The sequence below is a fragment of the Plutella xylostella genome, chromosome 4, assembly GCF_932276165.1.
Source record: "Plutella xylostella chromosome 4, ilPluXylo3.1, whole genome shotgun sequence".
NCBI lineage: Eukaryota > Metazoa > Arthropoda > Insecta > Lepidoptera > Plutellidae > Plutella > Plutella xylostella.
Genome location: NC_063984.1, coordinates 7,227,002 through 7,247,720, shown reverse-complemented (window position 1 = coordinate 7,247,720; position 20,719 = coordinate 7,227,002). Strand labels below are relative to the sequence as shown.

At 37.0% G+C, this 20,719-nt stretch overlaps 1 protein-coding gene across 5 annotated transcripts in view; it reads left to right on the top strand.

Moving 5' to 3' along the window:
• Positions 1-207: 207 nt before the first annotated feature.
• The window catches only part of LOC105392923 (sodium/hydrogen exchanger 9B2), a 44,336-nt gene continuing 23,824 nt past the window's right edge, over positions 208-20,719 (top strand). Inside the window, exons 1-2 of one of the 5 annotated variants that reach the window (XM_048628503.1) lie at positions 208-558; positions 16,149-16,375. In XM_048628503.1, coding sequence (XP_048484460.1) covers positions 355-558; positions 16,149-16,375 — 431 coding nt within the window. In that variant the 5' untranslated portion in view covers positions 208-354. Of the gene's footprint in view, positions 559-7,263; positions 7,453-11,755; positions 11,778-14,972; positions 15,115-16,148; positions 16,376-20,719 lie in introns of those variants that run through there. The other 4 variants (XM_048628497.1, XM_048628513.1, XM_048628509.1 and 1 more) reach the window with 4 other exon arrangements.

The window sequence follows — 20,719 nt, the reverse complement described above, 5'->3', positions numbered from 1 at the left end:
CTTGTTTAATTGACAGTGGTCGGGAGCGGGCTCGCGGGCGCACGGCGCTGAGATGCCCCACGCACGTCACAAGTGCTGCTGGACACCCCCCGCGAGCGGACGTCTCCGCGGCCCCCTCACATCGCACCCACGTGCTAACCAACCAGCCCAACCTAAACAACAAACGGCTCAATTGGACACTTTTTATCACAACAGTTTTACCTTCGTCTCCTAATCTCTTATCTGGACTTAACAAATCCTAACACCGAATTCAGATACAGAAAAAAAAACATGGACATTTAACTGTGAGTACCAACTCAATCATAACTGACTTTTGGAAGATAATGTGACTGTGTATCTGTGTTTAAATTTAAAATGAAAACACGGGAGCGGAAAGGGAAGTTGGAAAAAGGGAATCGTGGGGAGGAGCGGAGTGGAGTGCGGGGCGGGAAGGCAGCGGGGGCGGCGGCGGAGGCGGCGGCGGCGCGGGAGCGGGCCAAGCGCTCCGGCCTGCACGCCGTCAAGCTGCACCTCGAGGTCACGGGCGGCACCGGGCGCACCTCGCGCTCCGCCACCGCGGTGAGTCGCAGCACTAGCATCACCCCATCACCACACATACTGTTACCCTGATTACACCTACCGAGTAGAATGGAGGGACAGTATCTTCGGCCGATCCTCGACCAATGAACGCCTAGCAGTTGACCGAGTGCTCGGCCGAGGATACTGTCTTACCAGTCTACTCGGTAGCTGTAACAAGGGTTTTCATGAGTCTTCACCATGACTCTATTAAGCTGTAAGGATTTCGCCCATGATACGCTCTAATCTCAAGTGTCGTGTGTGAATTGATGCGACAGAACGGAACAGACATAATCCAGTGTCTATAAACTGAAATTTACAGGTTGTCCATACTGCAGCATCCGATGACTTCAATTATTCCCTGGCACTGCCGTATATATTATCCTATGTGTTTTACATTACTTGCAATTGATAGGAATAGACATCTCTGGGCGACCTCACATAAATTAAAAGTCAATTAATATGTACAAATACCAAGCAAACAAATCTTACACAAGCGGTGGATCTTTCCATGGAAGACGATACAACTGTGATACTAGGTACTAAGTTGTACTCAGAGTAGTCCTTATTTAGTATGGAGATTGAGTATTATTTAAATATCATTTTCGTACAGACTATGATTATAACTAGCAGCTGCTACTCACCATAACATAACAAGAGCCATCTTTGTTGTATCAGTGACGCAATAGGACATGTGACTGGTTTATCGTTTATCACAGTTATGATAATCGTGACAATACAATATAAAAGATTATCGAGATGTCAGTGGCATCCGAAGACCGTGATTCCAAGGATTACAGTTTCATGATTCAAAACACTTCAGTCGGATAAGCTCCCGACGCAATCCATCAAACTACTGAAAGTTTAACATTATCATTTATTTCGTAAAAGTACCGTCAATATTATTGAAACTATAATTTCCAAGGTTTTATACTTTAAGGGACGGAAGGATTAATGAATAGAAAGCTACTCATAATAATATAACCAGCTTTTCCCGAAGCTTAAAAAAATTTCTCGTGGGAAATCTTGGGATAAAAATTAGGCTATTATGTTAATCCCCTTAACTCTCTGTATACTAAGTTTTTCGCGTGAACAAGTTTCAGTCCATATACTTACCAACTTTCGCGTTATAGATCTCTACATAATTTATACTATAATATACCCTCTGGGCGTTAATCAATCCATACGGTTTCTCACAGTTACACTAGTTATATGTATAACAATTTTCCTGCGGGCCAGGGGGGACACTCGCTCCCGAGTCGCATGTTACGCTAATGCTCAATTGCTGGTGTACGTTTACGATTACTGAGCACTCTACGAGTATCAATCTGGGATGATTGGATGCGGGTAAGGTGTATCTAATTTAAAACTATTCGTATTTTAAACAGTAATGTAACAGAAACTATGTCTTTATGGTACCTATTTTTTTACCATTTAGCTTCTTTTATCCATACTTTGGCTATGATACCCCATTTACACTCTCGCCTCGGCCCTCGCCTCCTCGCTCGCCTCGTCACTCGTGCGGAGGCGCGAATGTAAACACCCACTCGCGTGTGACGCGAGTGGGTGTTTACACTCTCGTGCAGAGTTCAGTTGTCTTTGAGCTAGCAACGATGGAGGACGTCGAAGTTTTAGCCGCAACAATAAAGAATTATGTATGATCACCGATTACTTCGCCGTTTATGGACCGATTTTGAAAATTCTTTTTTTTATGTATTGGGTTGAGATCCCATGTGGTCCCATTTTTTTCAAATTTTGATTCCACCTCCAAGGGTTAAAAACAGGCTATGAATTTCCATTTTGGGTACCTATTAACCGATTGTAGTTAATGAAATTTAGAAAGTACATAGGTACTTACCTATATTTTTAACATAAAAAAAAATATGATGGTGACCTTGAGCTGATCTGATGATGGAAACGGAAGGTAGTCATGGAACTCCTCAACGGTAGGTATATAGCAACTACTTCGTGTTTACTACTGACTAGTAGGACTTATAGGTATCATTTGCTTCTTAATTTTGATTGTCAATTATTGCAAATAAACTAAGTATAAATAAGTATAATAAAATAAAATAAGTAATGATAAAAAAAACGACTTCAAAAAACCACTAAAACGTAAGAAATAATTTAAGGTTTAGACATGGTTTAGACCTATTCTATGTGACAGTACTAATATATCTAAGCAGGTAAGTACTGCTTTTATTTCTTACGTTTTAGTGTTTTTTTATTATTATTATGTTATTGAAATATTAACTTATATGAAATTAAATGTTTCGTCTTGCGACCAATCCATTATACAACTGAGGAAAAAACACAACGTTATAATTATACGACGACGAACACAACCTGCGCGGCACGATGTAGAAGCCAGAATGAAGCGGACGCGAGAGTGTAAACACCCGCTCGCGTGCGACGCGAGCTCGACGCGAGCTCCTTTGACTCGTGCCCCAAAAACCGCTCCGGACGCGAGCGCCGCGAGTGGCGAGGCGAGCGAGGAGGCGAGCCACGAGCGTCTGTTCACACTCGCGCCTCGCCCCTCGCCTTGTCGCTCGCCTCGCCACTCGTGCGAGAGTGTAAATGGGGTATGACACATTAGAGCAAGACTTCTGCTAAACTATTTGACGGTCGAATGGCGTAGTGGTTAGTGGCCCTGACTGCTATGCCGAAGGTCACGGGTTCGATTCCCGGCTGGGGCAGATATTTATTTAAAGACGTGGGTGTTGGGTGTTGATATTTATATTGAATATGTATCTATCTATGTATTTGTGTAGATATATCAGCTGTCCGATACCCATAACACCGGCTAGCTTGGGGTCGGATGGCCGTGTGTGAGATGTGCTCACATATTATTATTTATTTATTTGACAAGGTATTGGGTAGGTACATACAACAATATACCTACCTATTTACCATAATCAAGATCAACTATATCGTAAGTGCTCGAGTCGATGAGATAAAACATTAAAAATATTAAAAGAAGGTTACCGAACAAAGTGCTAGTTTGAGGTAAAACCTTGAATTTTCTCCAAATTAACGTCACGATAATATCACCTACGGAAAAATTCAGTAATGGAACTCAAAAACCAAAAGTACCTAAGTTCTGTTGTAAACATCCATAATTTTGTATTGATGATTTATAATCCGTAAATTTTACTTTGATAAGCAATACAAAGACACACAATATTATTATTTAACTATTTACATGCAATACATAAAAAAAAACAATGTGTACATAATGTAATCAATTCGTGCTTCACTTAATTTAATATCACATTCCATGACACTCGATAAGATTTCTCTCGAGCACGGGCTAACCCGATAATGGCGGGGCATGCAACTAGGAAGCTCGTAAAGGAAAGTCTCGTAAGTAATTATACTTACTTGTAAGGCCGGCGCACATCGTTCCGATTAGGTTCGTTCACATCAACCGGTCGTATAAAAAACTTATTACACAAAGTGTGCATTTACACTCAATCTGTAAGTATCGAAATCTAGCATCGAAATAAATAAATATATCCTACAAGGTTTAAGACCCTCGAACAAAAAAATTTGTGTTAGACGTTGGAAATGTTTTTATGTTTGTATATCTTTAGTGAATTACCAACCCGGATTTATTAACTGAAAACTAATATGTGACATGTAATTTTCATCCAATAACAGATGCCGTATTTTTAGTCAAAAGGGTATGTATATATTGTCCTTATATATCCTCACAACAGTAGTTGAAAATCATAAAGCCGTAAATAAAACTAAAATATCTTTATTTGAAAACATTCCGAGTTTTCTCAACAGTGTAAACGAAGTCATTAAGCGTGGAACGCAGTCAGACCTGCCTAGATGCGGCTAAGACCTAACATTAAGACCTACAGTTAGGACATTTTAACTAAATATGATTTTACGAGTCGCCAGAGGCTTGTATTATCTAACCGGTTGTTTTATTTAGGTCGTCGTATAATTGCACTCGTCTGCAGCAGAATAAGTTATATGGGATGTCACAGAACTGCTTTATAAGATTCCACTACAAATTATTTATTAACAATTTACGCACCCGTGTGTATATTTGATAGGTACGATATTTGTATTGCCTTTTAAAGATACCTGACATTACACAATCGTGTACTTACAGCAATAAAATGAATCAGATTCGTATATTTTTTTGACTCCGCTTTTGGTACACATTTCTTAGGTTTTAGCTTTACATACTGTGGGTGGAGGAATCGTAACATCCTCTTATATCATTTTAGTGTTACTTCGCTTACTTTTATCGATAGAATCTTCTACAGTAATTTTCGGAAATATATTTACTATGTAATTATAGATTTATAGTCATATACAATTGATTAATAAAATAAGCATACATAACGTAAATTTTCAGTCGAAAATTGTATCGTAATAGACAGACAGGGACGATAAAACTCAGCCTTGGCATAAATTTATATGAAAATTCAAACCTCGTTGCCTCGTTGGTGCGTTATTGAGTACTTTGTAAGATATTATGTCAGAAACCGATTTCTATAACAATAATAAATTCTCATAAAAATATTAAAATCTACAAATCGATTGTCAGTCGCAGGAATGGGACCCGGGACATTAGGAAACTTATTCAAGTGATGTACCTGCTTGGAAATAGTAAATTTTAATACACCAGTATATATACCAGTTATTTATGAGAAAAACGTATTTTAGGCTCTTGAAAGAATACCATAATTTCAAGTTCTGATACAGATGCATCTTTTTGCGATTTTATCGTCACTGCGTCAATAGAAATACTATTCAATCTCATAGAAAATGTCTCACGTTCGGAAAAAAACAAAAAATCGCGTATTCTCGTATGGAAACGGCGCCTATTGAGATCTAAGCGATGTTACTATAGCGCGCGGTTGCGATACCTATTGTTGTTGGGGACTTCAATGAGTGCATACAAGTTTTTTATCATCGTAATGTACCTTATTTGCATCTGAATAATAAAATAAGTAGGTGCCATGACTTCTTTATACTGTCTTTAGTCATTCTTTATATTTCATGTTTTAATCGTTATTACTAAGCACTTTAGCTACTTTGTGCAACGTAAAGTAAAGTAATAATTATAATTACTACATTATAAAATGTATAGGTATAATGAACGAGTATTCCATATTCAATATAATTTGTAAAGAAACTCTCCATAAAGGAAATGGAATTTCATATTACGTAAGGGACAAATTCCACTGAAGGGGCAGTATCCGTAGCTTGATATCGGTCAAACAAGTTGACTAGTATAAAACCGTTTCCCTTACACCTTAAGTTCTTATTAACCGTCTACAAAAAAAGGAAATTCGTCAAGATCTTTTTTTTTTCTTATCCGAAAAAAATAATAATACACACACGTGCAAAGAAACAGTTCCACTTTCGAAATTCAGACACCAAGGATATTTGAATATTTACGTTTTTAGTTGGTAATATTCTGATGCACCGTTAAATGTACAAAAATATTGGAAATGGCGCCATTAAGTAGGAGCGGTGGTAGCTCAGTAGGAGCGGTGGTAGCTCAGTCGGGTAAGCGCCCGCTTCTTACGCAAGAGATGCGGGTTCTAATTCCGGCGCTGACATGTACCAATGAGTTCTTTTAATAAAGTACAATGTATACCATCGTGAGCAAACCTGCATATCTAGATTTAGCACATCTAGATATGTGAACCCACCAACCCGCAGTGGACCAGCGTGGTGGGAAATGGTCCAAGCTTAGGAAGGCAGTTTAGACCTTGGGGATATGCACAAAGCTTCCTCTCGAGAGAGCCAGGTGCTTACACCCCCACATAGAATAGAATAGAATAGAATAGGCGCCATTAAGTTAGTTTTTTTCGTTAAAGAGTAGGTTATGTGTTTTTCTCACTGGAACTTTTTCATTGCCCGTGACTGTGTATCCAAAATAATATGATCACGCCAATAATTTTTCTGAGGATCGGAAAATGCCGCAGCACTGTAAGTTTAGCCTTCAAATGAGAACAATAGTGACGGTACTTGTCTGTACATTTACCTACTATTAAAATATCGCTAGCACATAGCATCGCTGCCAGTGAAGCCGGTTCCCGACGGAGGCAGGCGCCGTACCGACCTCATGAGGGCTCATTACACACTGGCCCGCACATTCCAGCCCGATACCGAAATAACTATGATACTAATAACTTATAACTTACCTACCGTAGCTAATAGTCACTTGAGCCAATCACCTATTTTCCCAAAAACAATCTACAAATCGGACACTTCAATATAACCCTATTATCCTGAAAACTACAGCTAATAGAGCGCGTGATTACGTACATACGTAAATGTTTTCTGCATCAAATATTTCCATAACCTGTTCTGTTTCTGTGTGTGTTTGGCATAACCGTCAATTGTTATTGTTAGCATGTGACTTGAAAATAAATGCCAATGATAACCACCTCAACAGCGGCGGCGGTGGCGGCGGAACGTACCGATACTACCGATTCAAAGTATAATGCATTTCGGCACTAGTACGGTAGATGTGACAAAGTGAGTATTAGATCAGGTGACATGGGGTTCAGAGAGCGCTGGTAAAAAACAGCGAGGTTGCGTGAGGACGTGAGGTATTGTGAAGTGCCCTCAGCGGCGGTCACGTCGCGCGGCGCCGTCGCTGCATCCCGCGGACCCTCGTGCCAGCCGCCAGCTTGTATCTCGTATCTAATCAGCTCCGGTGACCGCGCGCCGCGCCCGCCGCCGCCGCCACTAGCCCTCCAACATCCGCCCAGACAATAGCACTAGCATACCGCCTCGCCGGACTTAGTATTATCGGATCTGTGATGTAACTCGAAACCATTCCATTCGTATCGTAGAGGAAAACTATTGGGCAGTGCTGTTTTTCGTTCTGAGTGCTTTTTGCGGACGGTCGAGTCGGTGGTAAGCTGTTTTCAAAATTGTAGATTTTTTACCTGAATTTTAGACATCCGATTCTCTCACCTCTGACCAAAATTCACGTGATTGATAACAAAAAAATATGTACAACAAACGCATGGATATTTTGTTAATGGAATGCTTATTGTGACACATGACAAGTGAAACATTTAATTTACATACCAAGAAACGGAATATCCGAAGAGCAATTTTTATTTCTTTGTACATTGTTGAAATTACCGAAAATGGTCTCAATAATTGCGGTTTATTGTCTATTGTAGAATCCAATGTGCTTTTTAAGTGTCACTTTTGACTATTTGTTGTCGAGATTTACTTTTCATCATTGTTGCAACTTAACTCAGACTGTTACACAGTTGTGTTGTGAGTAAAGTTTAGGAATAATATGTCTAAAATAAAGGTATTTTGTTAAAACTGTGAAGACTAGGATAATACGAGTATATTCTAACAAGGTCAGGTGAGCAGCGTAATTAATATAATTAAATATTTCACTCACAAGGAAGACATTGCCGGGAATTGAGCAGCCATTGCTCATTATTACCATTGATATCCAATTAACACACAATCAAGAAGATTTTTAATCAATTACTGATTAATTAATCATTTTACTTATGGGTGTCGAAATAGTTTCTGCTTGCAATTCTTATCGAAATGAAGTTGTAACTTTATTTAGTGCAAAATATAGGTAATTTATGAAGCAAATCATTGATACAAATAAAATAATGATTAGATAAGTACCAACTAGCGCTCTCATGTAGTATAATATATCTCGAGTGCCACTCAAGAGGTTCTATCTCATACAGATAGCTATCACATGTAAAAAATCTATGAGAAGAGGAAAAAAACTACTGATTATTGTCAAAATGAGAGGCTGCACGCTGATGTAAATCTCTACTCAAACGATTGACTTATACATATATTACTACCGTAAGACCCAATCGCTCAAGAAAAGTGCACCCTCGCGCTGGCCCCAAACTTTCATATATGTGTCATAATTATTTTGTTTAACATAGGGTCAGCGCGCAAAAAAATATAAATAAAAATATATGAACTCCACAATGTTGAGTCCTGGTATTTAGATAATTTGTTCAAATTAACTATTAAATATTTTAATAAATGGGGGCCATTTGAAAGTGTGGAACTGTATCTTTGCTCGTGAGTGTATTTAAGTACCTCTAGTACGATGCATGGTATCTCAGAAAAAGGTGTTGGTAGCCCTGGCGGTAGAAATCATAGTCAGGCTCCACACAGTAACTTCTAAAGGCGGGTACTGACTAACGTTACGAGGTGTAATGTAACATGTTACACAGCGAGCATTCGCGCAGTCAGTACGTTGGTTTCCCCGTAACACTATTTTGTGTATGCAGGATATCAATACACGACATGATAAATTTAAAAATCATATACCAAAAGAACTTTAATTATGCTTATTTAACACGTTCTTATATTTATTTTTAATTTATTACGATAATTGTCGGTAAATGCTGTCAGTATTGACAGTCCGTTGTAATCATTATTAAATAGCACACATGAGCGGAACGTAATCATTATGCACTCAGATTAAATCTGCTATTGACACATGCAACGAGAATCGGAATGAAAATCATTTGAATAAGTATAAAATTAAACAATAATAATCTTATGAAGGAACTCGCGGTTGCTTCGCCTTAAAAGTTTACCCGTGAAGGACTTCCCCATTCATGTGCAAGGTGTACTTCCACAAATATGTACTTATTCTAGAGAGGGACATGTGATATGGCTAGAAGAGAATTAACTTAAAAAAACCTACTACTACTACTATAAAGGTAAGTATAGTTGAGATTACTAAAATCCAATTTTTCACGGTTTGCGTCAGTGCTTAACTGTAACTGTACGAAACTGAATTGTGTATATGAAAATGTATAGAGTGAATGGAAGAGAGGGTTTCACCATTTACCTCCTGTAAATGGTGAAAAATGACTCTATATAAGCCGTGGTACCTATATAGGGGATAGAATCTCGTCCTCTCATCCGATATGTTGTAGGTTAAAATCATAGAATGTATGAAATAATTGGAAATAAAAAAAATCGAGAGAGTCATATGAGTACATTGTGCAGGAACTAATACCCTTCCGGATACAATATAGTAGATTTCAAATAAAGTTAGGCTATGAAGAAGAAGAGCAATCGTAAATTACTATTGGTTTTCGTATTTAACCAAACTTTATTTTCCAAACATTCAAAATGTGATATACAATATTGCAAAATTGGCCATCGCAGTAGCTTATCGAGCCAAGCATAATAAAAAGGAAATTGTAAGGATTATGTGATCAACTTAACAAGCATAATATACATATTATAAATGTCTATAGATAACTCATTATACAATATTGTAAGATACGAAATCCAAAGGATGTAGATAAAACTATATTAAGAATTTTATTCATATTGTTTTAAATATACTTGTTTGTAGTATAAACTAGGTTCCAATTTTTAGGGTTCCGTAGCCAAAATGGCAAAAACGGAACCCTTATAGTTTCGTCATGTCCGTCTGTCCGTCTGTCCGTCTGTCCGTCTGTCACAGCCGATTTACTCGGAAACTATAAGTACTACAGTGATGAAATTTGATGGGAATATGTGTTGTATGAACCGCTACAAAAATATGACACTAAATAGTAAAAAAAAGAATTGGGGGTGGGGCCCCCCATACATGTAACTGAGGGATGAATTTTTTTTTTCGATGTACATACCCGTGTGGGGTATCAATGGAAAGGTCTTTTAAAATGATATAAAGTTTTCTAAAAAACATTTTTCTTAAAGTGAACGGTTTTTGAGATATCAGCTCTCAAAGTCGTAAAAAGTATGTCCCCCCCCCTCTATTTTTATAACTACGGGGTATAAAATTCTAAAAAAAATAGAGGTGATGCATGCTAATTAACTCTTTCAACGATTTTTGGTTTGATCAAAGTATCTCTTATAGTTTTTGAGATAGGTTGATTTAACTGTAAACGGAACCCTTTGTGCGCGAGCCCGACTCGCACTTGGCCGGTTTTTATTTAAAAAAAATGTTCAGCTGGTTACCGTGAAAGAGTATAAAACATCCAATCCATCTATGTTTAAAATCTTCGTATAATTAATTTCAGTGACATTTTGAAAAAATAAAATTAAAAGTTACATAGGTAAGAGTAAGATATGTCTAATTAAAGCCGGGTCCTCATTTGTATATCATTTTCCTTCAATCATAACCTTGAAGCGTATCCAAATTATTGCAAATTTGAGACTTCTTTGAAATTAAACGCACTAAGCGTCTAGGGCGGGTCTAATACAGAGTAATAATAATAAACTAATATAGAGTTTGTCATCCTAGAGAAAGGATTATTAGATTAGAGGACGTATATGTAAAGTAGTAGACGAAGTGAAAAAGATCGGGAAGTCTTGGAGTGAAATCAAACGCGAAGCTCAAGACAGGTTGCGATGGAGAGTCACTGTGGACGCCCTCTGCCCCATCCAGGGGACATAGGATACTAAGTCAAGTAAGTCATATGTAAAGTACATTTATCATTGTATACATACGTGACTTAGAGGGAAAGGGGATCCTTTCGTGCACAGTAATAAACATTACCCAAAGGTACGATAGACTTAACAAGTACCTACCTACTACTAAAAAGAAATAAGTTCGGAAGTTTGTTTGGTATTCTAAATGTATTTCATAACACATTCACCTTGAGCTCGATGTAGTAGCAATCAGATGGGACAGCGCTGCAACGATAGAGGAATACCAATCAACGACTACAGGAAACCCACACCGCTACTGTCCTAGCACACATTTCTATCAATCAAGTTTATCAATCACTTCGCTCAGGAATTGCTTCTAATTATTGCTTAGTTATTATATTCTAAAGTGTTAGGTAGCCAGTGAGATATATGCTAGCCTTACTATTAGCCAGTGAGATATAATAATATACCAGCTTTACCAACCTTATCCTAACAAAATATCAGCGTATAAACCACAGATATGTACAATGTACATACTGGTAAAATTTTGCGTTGGCGGGCCGTGCTAATACATACAGTTGAGCTTCTAAGTGGCCCCCGTCGTTATTTGCTAAAGCACTGCTGAAAAATGTATTGTGTAATTATCATTTCAGTTGTGTTGTATTTATCGTGTGAAGGCTAGTTGTTGTTGATGTGCAAGTGGTCGGCGACATACGGCAGGAAAACGTCGTGTGGGACGCCGACGCCGCAGTTAATCAGACAATTCATTATTTAAATAGTTTTTAAGTGACATCGTCTTACATTTTAGCCACGCTGGGATCTTCTCTGGACACAAAATGGTCAGTTTTTTTTATTCAACTCTTTATTCATTGCTCTACTTTTGATGTAATTATAGAGATAGACTATGTATCATGAAGTCCGACAGACATCTTTGTTTTAGTTTACTAACAAATTGAACAATAATCAATTGCCAATATGTACTTATTGCATTTAGATAATGCTTGCAAAATAGATTAAAAAATGTGTGAGTATACATTATATATAATGTACGGGTGTGAAGTCGTGTCGTCGACGTTAGAGAGTCGATCAGTGTTGCGGCGGCGCTAAACCCAGTGTAAACAGTGCAGTCATGTGCCGAGCTTCCAACCGCCATCTGACACCGATTATCACCATCGTTAGACATTTCATGTCGTGTGCGTCACACACAGTGCAACACATAAGTCACATAACCCACGCCACGCGACAATCACTTTATATTGACACTGAAAATGAGTTGGCATGTCTTAATTAAAACTCTTGTCTTGTCTAATCAAAGGATGAGTTTTTGTCCTACTTTATAATCTCTGTGTATTTACTATCGACTACCTAGGGTACTCGATAATTGGCGAGATTAAGAAATTCTAGTGACACTAACCTATCTAATAGATAAAGACCATTCATCGTATAAAACAATATAAATTGTTTATTATAAAATCTTATTCATTACTGTTATTGTAATAGCAATCATAAATATTAGGATCCTTCCTAATTGTACAAGATCCTCTCTATGTATTATTTTATTTTATTATAAGGTCGACCACTAGTACGGTCACATTTACATGGAGGAAAGTAATGAAAAAACACATGCACCTTCCGCGAGGGAACTTACATCAGCTCAATACGCACACTTTATTATTTTTATGACAAAACTGAATCTTAATAAAATTGTTAGTAATTTTTGATTACTCATCATCATCAGTATAGATTATAATATACATTATTTATCAACCTGTGTAATTAAATATCGCCTATTAGTATATATGAGAAATATTCCCCTCTCACTGCAAGCTAATTACTTTCTGCATACAAGCTTTTGACTGCAAAGTAGCGCTCTAAGATAAACAGGTTTGATTAAATTTTATAATGTATTACGCATATTGCAAATATTTACAGTAGTTTACATCTTTAATATGTGTCAGCAAACACCATCCTAGACTGTGTACAGTACATCTAAACATCGTAATAATGCAGCCTAAGTATTGCTAATTAGTAAATAATACTCGTATAAGCAGTACAGGTTTATTCTTACTAATTCATGCTACAATATTTGCAAGCCGTCTGGCTACTACAATCGCGAGCAATGAAAATGCTCCCTACTACCTGCCATTGCCGTTAAATATGTCACTGGAACGTTTTCGTAATGTCCAGTTAGTAGCACGATAAATTGCGTGAACTGCCTCTGTGGTCTAGTGGTAGAAGCTTCGCTTCATGGCTCAGAGGTCCCGGGTTCGATTCCCGGGTGGGACCATCAATTTGTGTTTCTAAATTGTGGTTCTAAGTTTGGTTAGGACATAGAAGGCTGATCACCTGATGTCCGAAACAGTGAAACGATCCATGCTGTCGGATGGGCATGTAAAGCAGTCGGTCCTGCGCCTAGCTCTCTCCAGTCGTGTCGGTCAATCCGTCCCATTGGGCTATGAGAGTGATGGAACAGAGAGTGCTCCTGTGTACTGCGCACACACTTGGGCACTATAATCTACTCCTGCGTAGATGGCTGATCTCAAATGAGATTGGCCGCCGTAGTCGAAATTCGGCTAGGAGGACATTATAAATTGCGTGAAACTAGGTTAAGGCCTACCTAAAAACATCAAGTACCTATGTTCCGCAAAATCAGTGGTTCCCAAGTAAAACATCTCACAACACTTCACATCACATAATAATATGCTATTTATTTCATACAAACCGAAGAGCAAATACATCGTCTACAGATCTATCAACTGAACTTTGCTCCTACCATTTGGTCGCAAATTACTCGAGATGATAAAGTAATAAACGCATTTTTGTCTCAACAAATCGGTGTCACACGTATTTAATTATCGTGTTTTGAACTTTAGGTCCGAATGATTCACAGCCCGTGTCCCTCGTGATTCGTCATGTGATCTCGATCGCAGCGTCCACTTGAGCTAATCATTGTACTCGTATGCGCGCAACTAAAACAACAGTAGTCAATGTTTTGGCCACTTTAGTTGCCATGCTTTCGTTTTTAAACGGGATCAATGTTTATCTAAATCAAAATAAGCCTCTCTGTTTGATTTGTCAACTGCACTTTATGCCTGGGCTCAGCGACTAACGCTTATCTGACCTGCTAATTGTTTCAACATGGTTTCACAGTTCCATTAAAACGATGTGCATAATTCTTCAAAAGACTCAATGAAGAACTGATTATGCACTTTTTGTTGTTTTACAGTACATAGGTATGCTTGTATGATTTAAAAGTCTGCCTTTATCTGCTGTGCTTATAATAAAATAAACTCAATTGAGAAATAAAAGTATGTACTCAATAAAAAGCTTTAGTAGCCTGCCTCCGGATCAAATATACTCTTTTAGTTTGTAGGCTCCACTGATGATCTCATCTCATATACCAGTTCTGAAGTAGAATAGGTAGAATTTAGCTTACTATGAGTTTTACAGCAGGGCAGTCTTGAAAATCATGAAAACTAATTGAAATCATCAAAGTCATTGCGCTGCAATGTAATCGTAAGCCGAAACATCAGATTGCGCAGTAGGTATCATTATTATGTAGATACAATTTCCACCAAAGACTGTTAAATATGCATATTGCTTACATTTACTTAATTACTATGTTTTTTTTATTTCGTTACTCTTGCTTATGTTGGGGTCCACAAACCCGTACTAGGCCAGGGTAGTGGACTAAGGCCCAAAATCCTTCCTTCATTAGAAGAAGACCCGTGCTCGAGCAGTGGGAACGAGATGGGTTGTTATATATTTTTTAAATAGTATGCTATACAACCATATTAATACGAGTATATACAATTATACATACATACTCATAATGCATTGAGACTCAGATTAACTTTTAATTTAGCAAACATTATGATTCATGTTAATTAATAAACATAAACTCCTATAGTCCGTAACGTTTAAGTAAGTTATCAAGTAACCCGCGAACAGCATCACTTATCAAATCATCATGCAAATACCAGCCAAGTTTATCCCAAACGAGCAATACTTGCGTCACAGTGTTGTGCGATCGAGTTAGGACGTAATCGCCAAGATGGATGAAGGCTTCGCGGCGGCGGAAGCGGCGTTCAGTTTCAGTAGTCCATCACAGCGAACGGTAGGCGGGCGGCGCGCGCGCACACTGAAACTTCAGTCTACAAATACGTACAGAAAAATGTAAGAAAACTTTGTGAATTGATGTGAACGCTAGTTATAGCGTTAGAATGTAGGCGTATTCGTTTTTATTCGTTATTGCTGTTCTATTCGTTGTAAAAAATACTGCTTGTTATCGAGTACAATAGCACAATAATAACGAAGTTATGAAGTGATCAATTAAATAATGATAAGATACGGTTTTAATGAATTTCTAATTGAAATAGATATTTTCCTGTAACTTCTGCATTCGGTAGGCCTGTGTTATCTTTCACTTAGTTGTATATTTTTTTTCATAATGCCTGAAAGTGCCTTCCTATATACTATATTACTCGTATGTATACATGATATCTCCGTGATTCTTATAAACTTATCTGGCAGAGTTAGTGAAAAATGCTCTAAGAAAGTAAGCTGTTAAAGCGTGGAAAATAAAAATAGATGATGGATTATCTTATGCATACACATTAACAATTAATAAATGTTAAAAAGTTAGTTAATAAGTTATTTTTGAATTGAATTTAATAAATTATCTGCCTATCAATAGTAGAATATATTTAGATAATTTTTTAATAAGCCTTTTTTGTAAATAGGGAATTTTAGTTTTGTTTTTAAAATAATTTAAATTAGATGAAGTAGTTGGATCTTATTACAAAAACCTTATTTTATTATTTATATTAAATAAAATATTTTTTATATAAACTCTAATACTTAAGTCTTATAAGTTAAGACTCTCAACGATAACAATAGCAATGCAATTTTTTTCCTTATACACAGTTACAGTTACTGACCTAGACTACTAGTAAATTAAGATTATGTAGACATCTTCAGTGATTATGATCAATTATCTGTTACATAAATCCTTCGATTGCTTATAGGAACTGAAATGGTACTATTAACCACGCGGCCACAGCAATTCGAATACCGTAGGAAATAATTAAAAGAAAATGTAAATGTTTCTTAAAACTAGCCCACATACTGAAACAAAAACTCATTTTCATTGTGCCTTAAAATTGCCGGCTATTGTTCTAGAACTTTCTAAGCAAGGCTTTCGCTTTCAGGTCCGCAAGACAAGCGTCCGAATGGCGGAGATAAAGGAGTACCCGTTCGACCTGAGCGACCTGAAGAGTGGAGAGGGGGGGAAGCCCCCGCCCCCCGCACCCACCCCCGCCGACGCCCCCGTATCGGCGCCCGCGCACAAACCACCCTCGCCGGAGTTCGTCAAGCGAAGAGTGTCCATCATGGCCAATGAAGACAGCAAAGACCGGGAGAACCTACCGTCTGACAGGTTAGTTTCATACTATTTTTGACCCTTGAGAAGTAGGTACGAGTCTTCAAATTAACGTTGAAAGTCAACCTTTTGACGCTCCGCTCCGCTAAAGGTCAATTCAGACGTACCACAACCACACCACAACTCAACTGCAAAAAGCCGTTGGCACACTATTCACACGTAACCACAGCTTGACCACATTATGTCGCTGCGAAGTGGTGTGGTCGTGGTACGTGTGAATTGACGCGCCACACACCGAGGAATCACGGCGGAAGCAAAGTGCAGGCAATGCGAGAACGAATAATGCAAAATTGAAAATGCATCAATAATGCACTACGCCTCGAGAAAGCTCCTTTTGTGGACAAAAGTATCAAAATTAGACTTTTGAAAACGAGAAATTTACATCAGAACCACCTGCAGGTTGACTAGTAAAAATGCTTTTATAGTTAACCTGATTATACATTTTTACTTTAGTAAATGATTCTAATAATTTGCAAATCATCACCGATTTCCGTAATTTTACTTAGGTACCTACTTGCATTGCAAACAATTTAAAATTACAAGTCATGTATTACGTACAAATGTCGTATAGACTACATTACTTGAGCATGTGCATATGCTAATGCAAAACTACATATTATTAAGTATTGCTCGCATCATAGATTTAATTATTACGCCAAGTGTGCAATGAGATGAGTTTGGCATATAAAACTAATACATAATCTTCTCTTCATAGATTTTCCAGTACGAGTGCTTATGACGATTAATTATGTACCTATAGTTGACTAGAATCATATATAGTACTTTAATGACATCATGTTTTTTACTAAAATAACAGGAGTTATAAACAAAGGCGAATCAAAAATGTTCATATTTTATTGAAATTACCTACAAGTAGGTACAACAAAAAAAAACATCAAACGGGCGAATTAAAAATCTCTTAATCTCTTGGTTTCCAAAGTCGGTAATAAAATAGTTGGGAAAACATACTATCTTAAATGAGAGCGCACTTACATCTTTACAAATTGCGATTTTAGATTTTCATTCATATAAATTTATTCAATAACCCAGTTGCCAATCAAAATTAAATACATACATACAAAATTGACATCGGTAATTTATATCAAACCAAACTGCGACATAAAAAAAGAACTTATGCGCGTTGAACTCTTTTGTATGGGTTTTTGAAATGGTACTATTTATTTTGTTGTGTCGATTTATAATGTTTTTTGGCACTAATTATAATACAACACTCATGTTACTTAAAAATGTATAACATACATATTGTTATCATGCTTATAAGCATTCTTCTTAATGATGATTCTGTCCGACCGGCTTCGGTCTCGGCGACTGTTCCGGCTGGGAACTGAAACATGAAAAATACTGAATGAAAGGTTTACTGTGATGTGAATCCCCATCCCCTTATATCTCTTATCCTACTTATCCGTATATAATTAATGCATAATATTTAATGGGTCTCAAATATATAAGGTTTTGGTCACACAGGCTACAGGTTAACTACTGTAGAACTAACTAGGACTGATCATCGTGCTGATCAAGGATTAGTCTGATTATCTATATCAAGCGTCAGACTTCCCAGGGAACAGTGTTTACACGTTCTTTCGTGCACCCCTTTCGTTTGCGTTTTTGTCTTTAAGATTTATTTAAGATAAGCAATTTCTAACAATCGATGGAACCTACTTACATAATTTCATGGTACTTACGTAGAAATAATTTCAAGGTGCCATTTACGATGCCAGTCACGTTTAGTGTTTTGTAGACGTGACTTGCACTACTTTTTTAGGTATTAAATATGGTATGCTCAATGGCTCACGACTCTATAGATGCACGACCCCATTGAAGGTTGGTTGGTAGAAATGCTGCTTTTGGGAAATAAGTCCGCCTTTGTGTACATGCATTGTGTTTTAATGTAATAGCTTTTTCTATGTTTCTGCACATATTTTTTAATAATATAGTGCATTTTTTATAATAATACTTGGAGAAGTAGCTACTCGCTTTCTGTTTGTAAATGCATAATTATGCTGATAAAGATATCAAAGTACGTGCAAAAATATAGATATAATTCTTAATTTCTTTAAGCCTTTATTGTACTATTATAATCAGTAATCTTATAATTTATAACTAGGATATATTATTACATAAAATACTGAAGTACTTACTTATCCTTATCTTTTATTATGTATTTGTATAGGCCATAAGCCACGAGCCATCGAGCGTCATATTTTCAGAGAAAATATTTTCCAGTAAAGTATAAAAGTAAAGTATAAATATATAAAGAAATAAGTAAAGTATATAAAGAAACAAGTGCGAGTTGGAATCGCGTCTGATGAGTTCCGTATCTACCAGTAGGTATCATTATAATGCACTCAATACATATATTTTGTACAAAAAACTGAGAACATAGTAGATGGTGGGCAAAATTATATACGGCACCCATTTTAATTTAAAAAATCCACCTGCCATTCCATATGGTACTGGAACCGTTTTCATTGCTCGTGAGTGTATTTTTACAGTATGGTATAGTACTTGACCAAAAGTAGTTGGGGTTGCCATTCATAACTTACGTCTCGCCTCTGCATCAAGGTGAATCAAATCATTTATTAAATAAAATACAAAATTTATCAAACATTTAACATAAAATCCACCATCGCTTCGTCAAAAATAAAATACAAAAAAATAAAACAAACAAAACACAACTTACTTAGCTAAATAAACCACCCCAGGACGCACCCGACCCAAAAGTCCCCATAACGCTAGCTGCGTTGCCGCGCTGCACGGCGAGGGAGATCCTCTGTGCCAGGTACGCCCCAGAGCGGTAGTCAAAACCGCGGCTCCTCAAGCGAACTAAATGTCATGAGTGCCTGTCGTAGTATCACCTGCAAGGTTTCACGCGCGCACTATGGTCGGTCGGTGCCGTACTTAGTTTGAACAATATTCATACTTTTAAAAACATTGCTTGCGAGAAACTTCAAGGATTGTAAACTCATTCTAAATAAGTAAAAATCTGGAACTAAAAAATCCTCATGGAGTGAGTATTTGAACTGTTGTTAGGTAAGTAGTGTACTTAACTTAATATTACTAAGGTCTGATATTGTGTAGTTACTAAATAAGGGGGGTCGTCACTTATTGCACAGTTTTACGGCAACTTCTGTGGTGGACACAAAAAAAAAATGATAAGATTTAAGAACTATGTTTTTTTTATAAGCGATTTTAAGCATACAATTAATCTTAAGAGGTCAAGTGTTAACAAATCGTCCATTTATGTTCAATAATAGACGAGTTTATTCTAACGTGACGTAAACCATGTAGATGTTAATAAAAAGACAAAAATAAAATAAAAAATTTAAATAATTTCATAGGTTCATTGTTTTAGTAATACAATCTATATAACATAAAAATTACACAGCCAACACGCCTCAACCCTTTTATCCTTAACCAATAGTTAAAGCTTTAATCCCAGCATGATGTAGTCTATACGATATCATGTATCTGTTCATAATCACATGAGCTATGGTATTGGGCGTACAATGGCACACTTTCTGTGCAAGTGGCCTTGGAAGCATCCCGTCTCTTGAAGCCGCAACTTCGAAGCACGTGATGTGTTCAGACGGTCATTTAGAAAGTACCTACGTAAATAAACACGTAGGTAATCAATGCCAATTTCCGCCTAAGCTATGTCTAAATGTCTTTGGTTTCCTGTTTAACAGATCGGATTTCAGTTAATCATGGTCGTTTTGTTAAGGCGACGAATGGAGACAGAGAATAATGAGTCTTATGGTTCTTAGCGATCGCAAAGTATACTTAAGTAAATAAATTTGCTCCATATACGGTAGGTATGTTTGAATACAACAGTTTTCAGTTCTTTGCCTAAAAGTAAATACCTGTAAACAGGTACCTAATTGTTCTAAGTAAGTATTGATTTTGTATCTACTATGAGCAATTTTATTGTCAATTGATAGGCCTTATTAATATGCTTAATTTTAGTATGTTTGTAGAATTAATGACACTGATAATCTCTTTAACTTCATGAAAGACTCATTGTTTATCGCAGCGTCACCTTAAGGTTTAGTTTCGATACCCGTACGATGGTATAATACCAAACCGACCTATCTTTATTTAAACAGCTGGACAGCTTCCTAACATGGAACATGTGTTTTAATTTTAATTATTGTTGAATAAAATTATGTTGGAGTTTTATCACTCTTACGTTGCTCTTGTAAATTTAAAATTACGGCTAACTATATTTATTTAACTATGCATACTCAACAATCCACGTACTTAGGTAGGTACCTCTATTAAAACCAAGCCTGACTGTATGTTTTCTCATTTCTCCAATAGCTT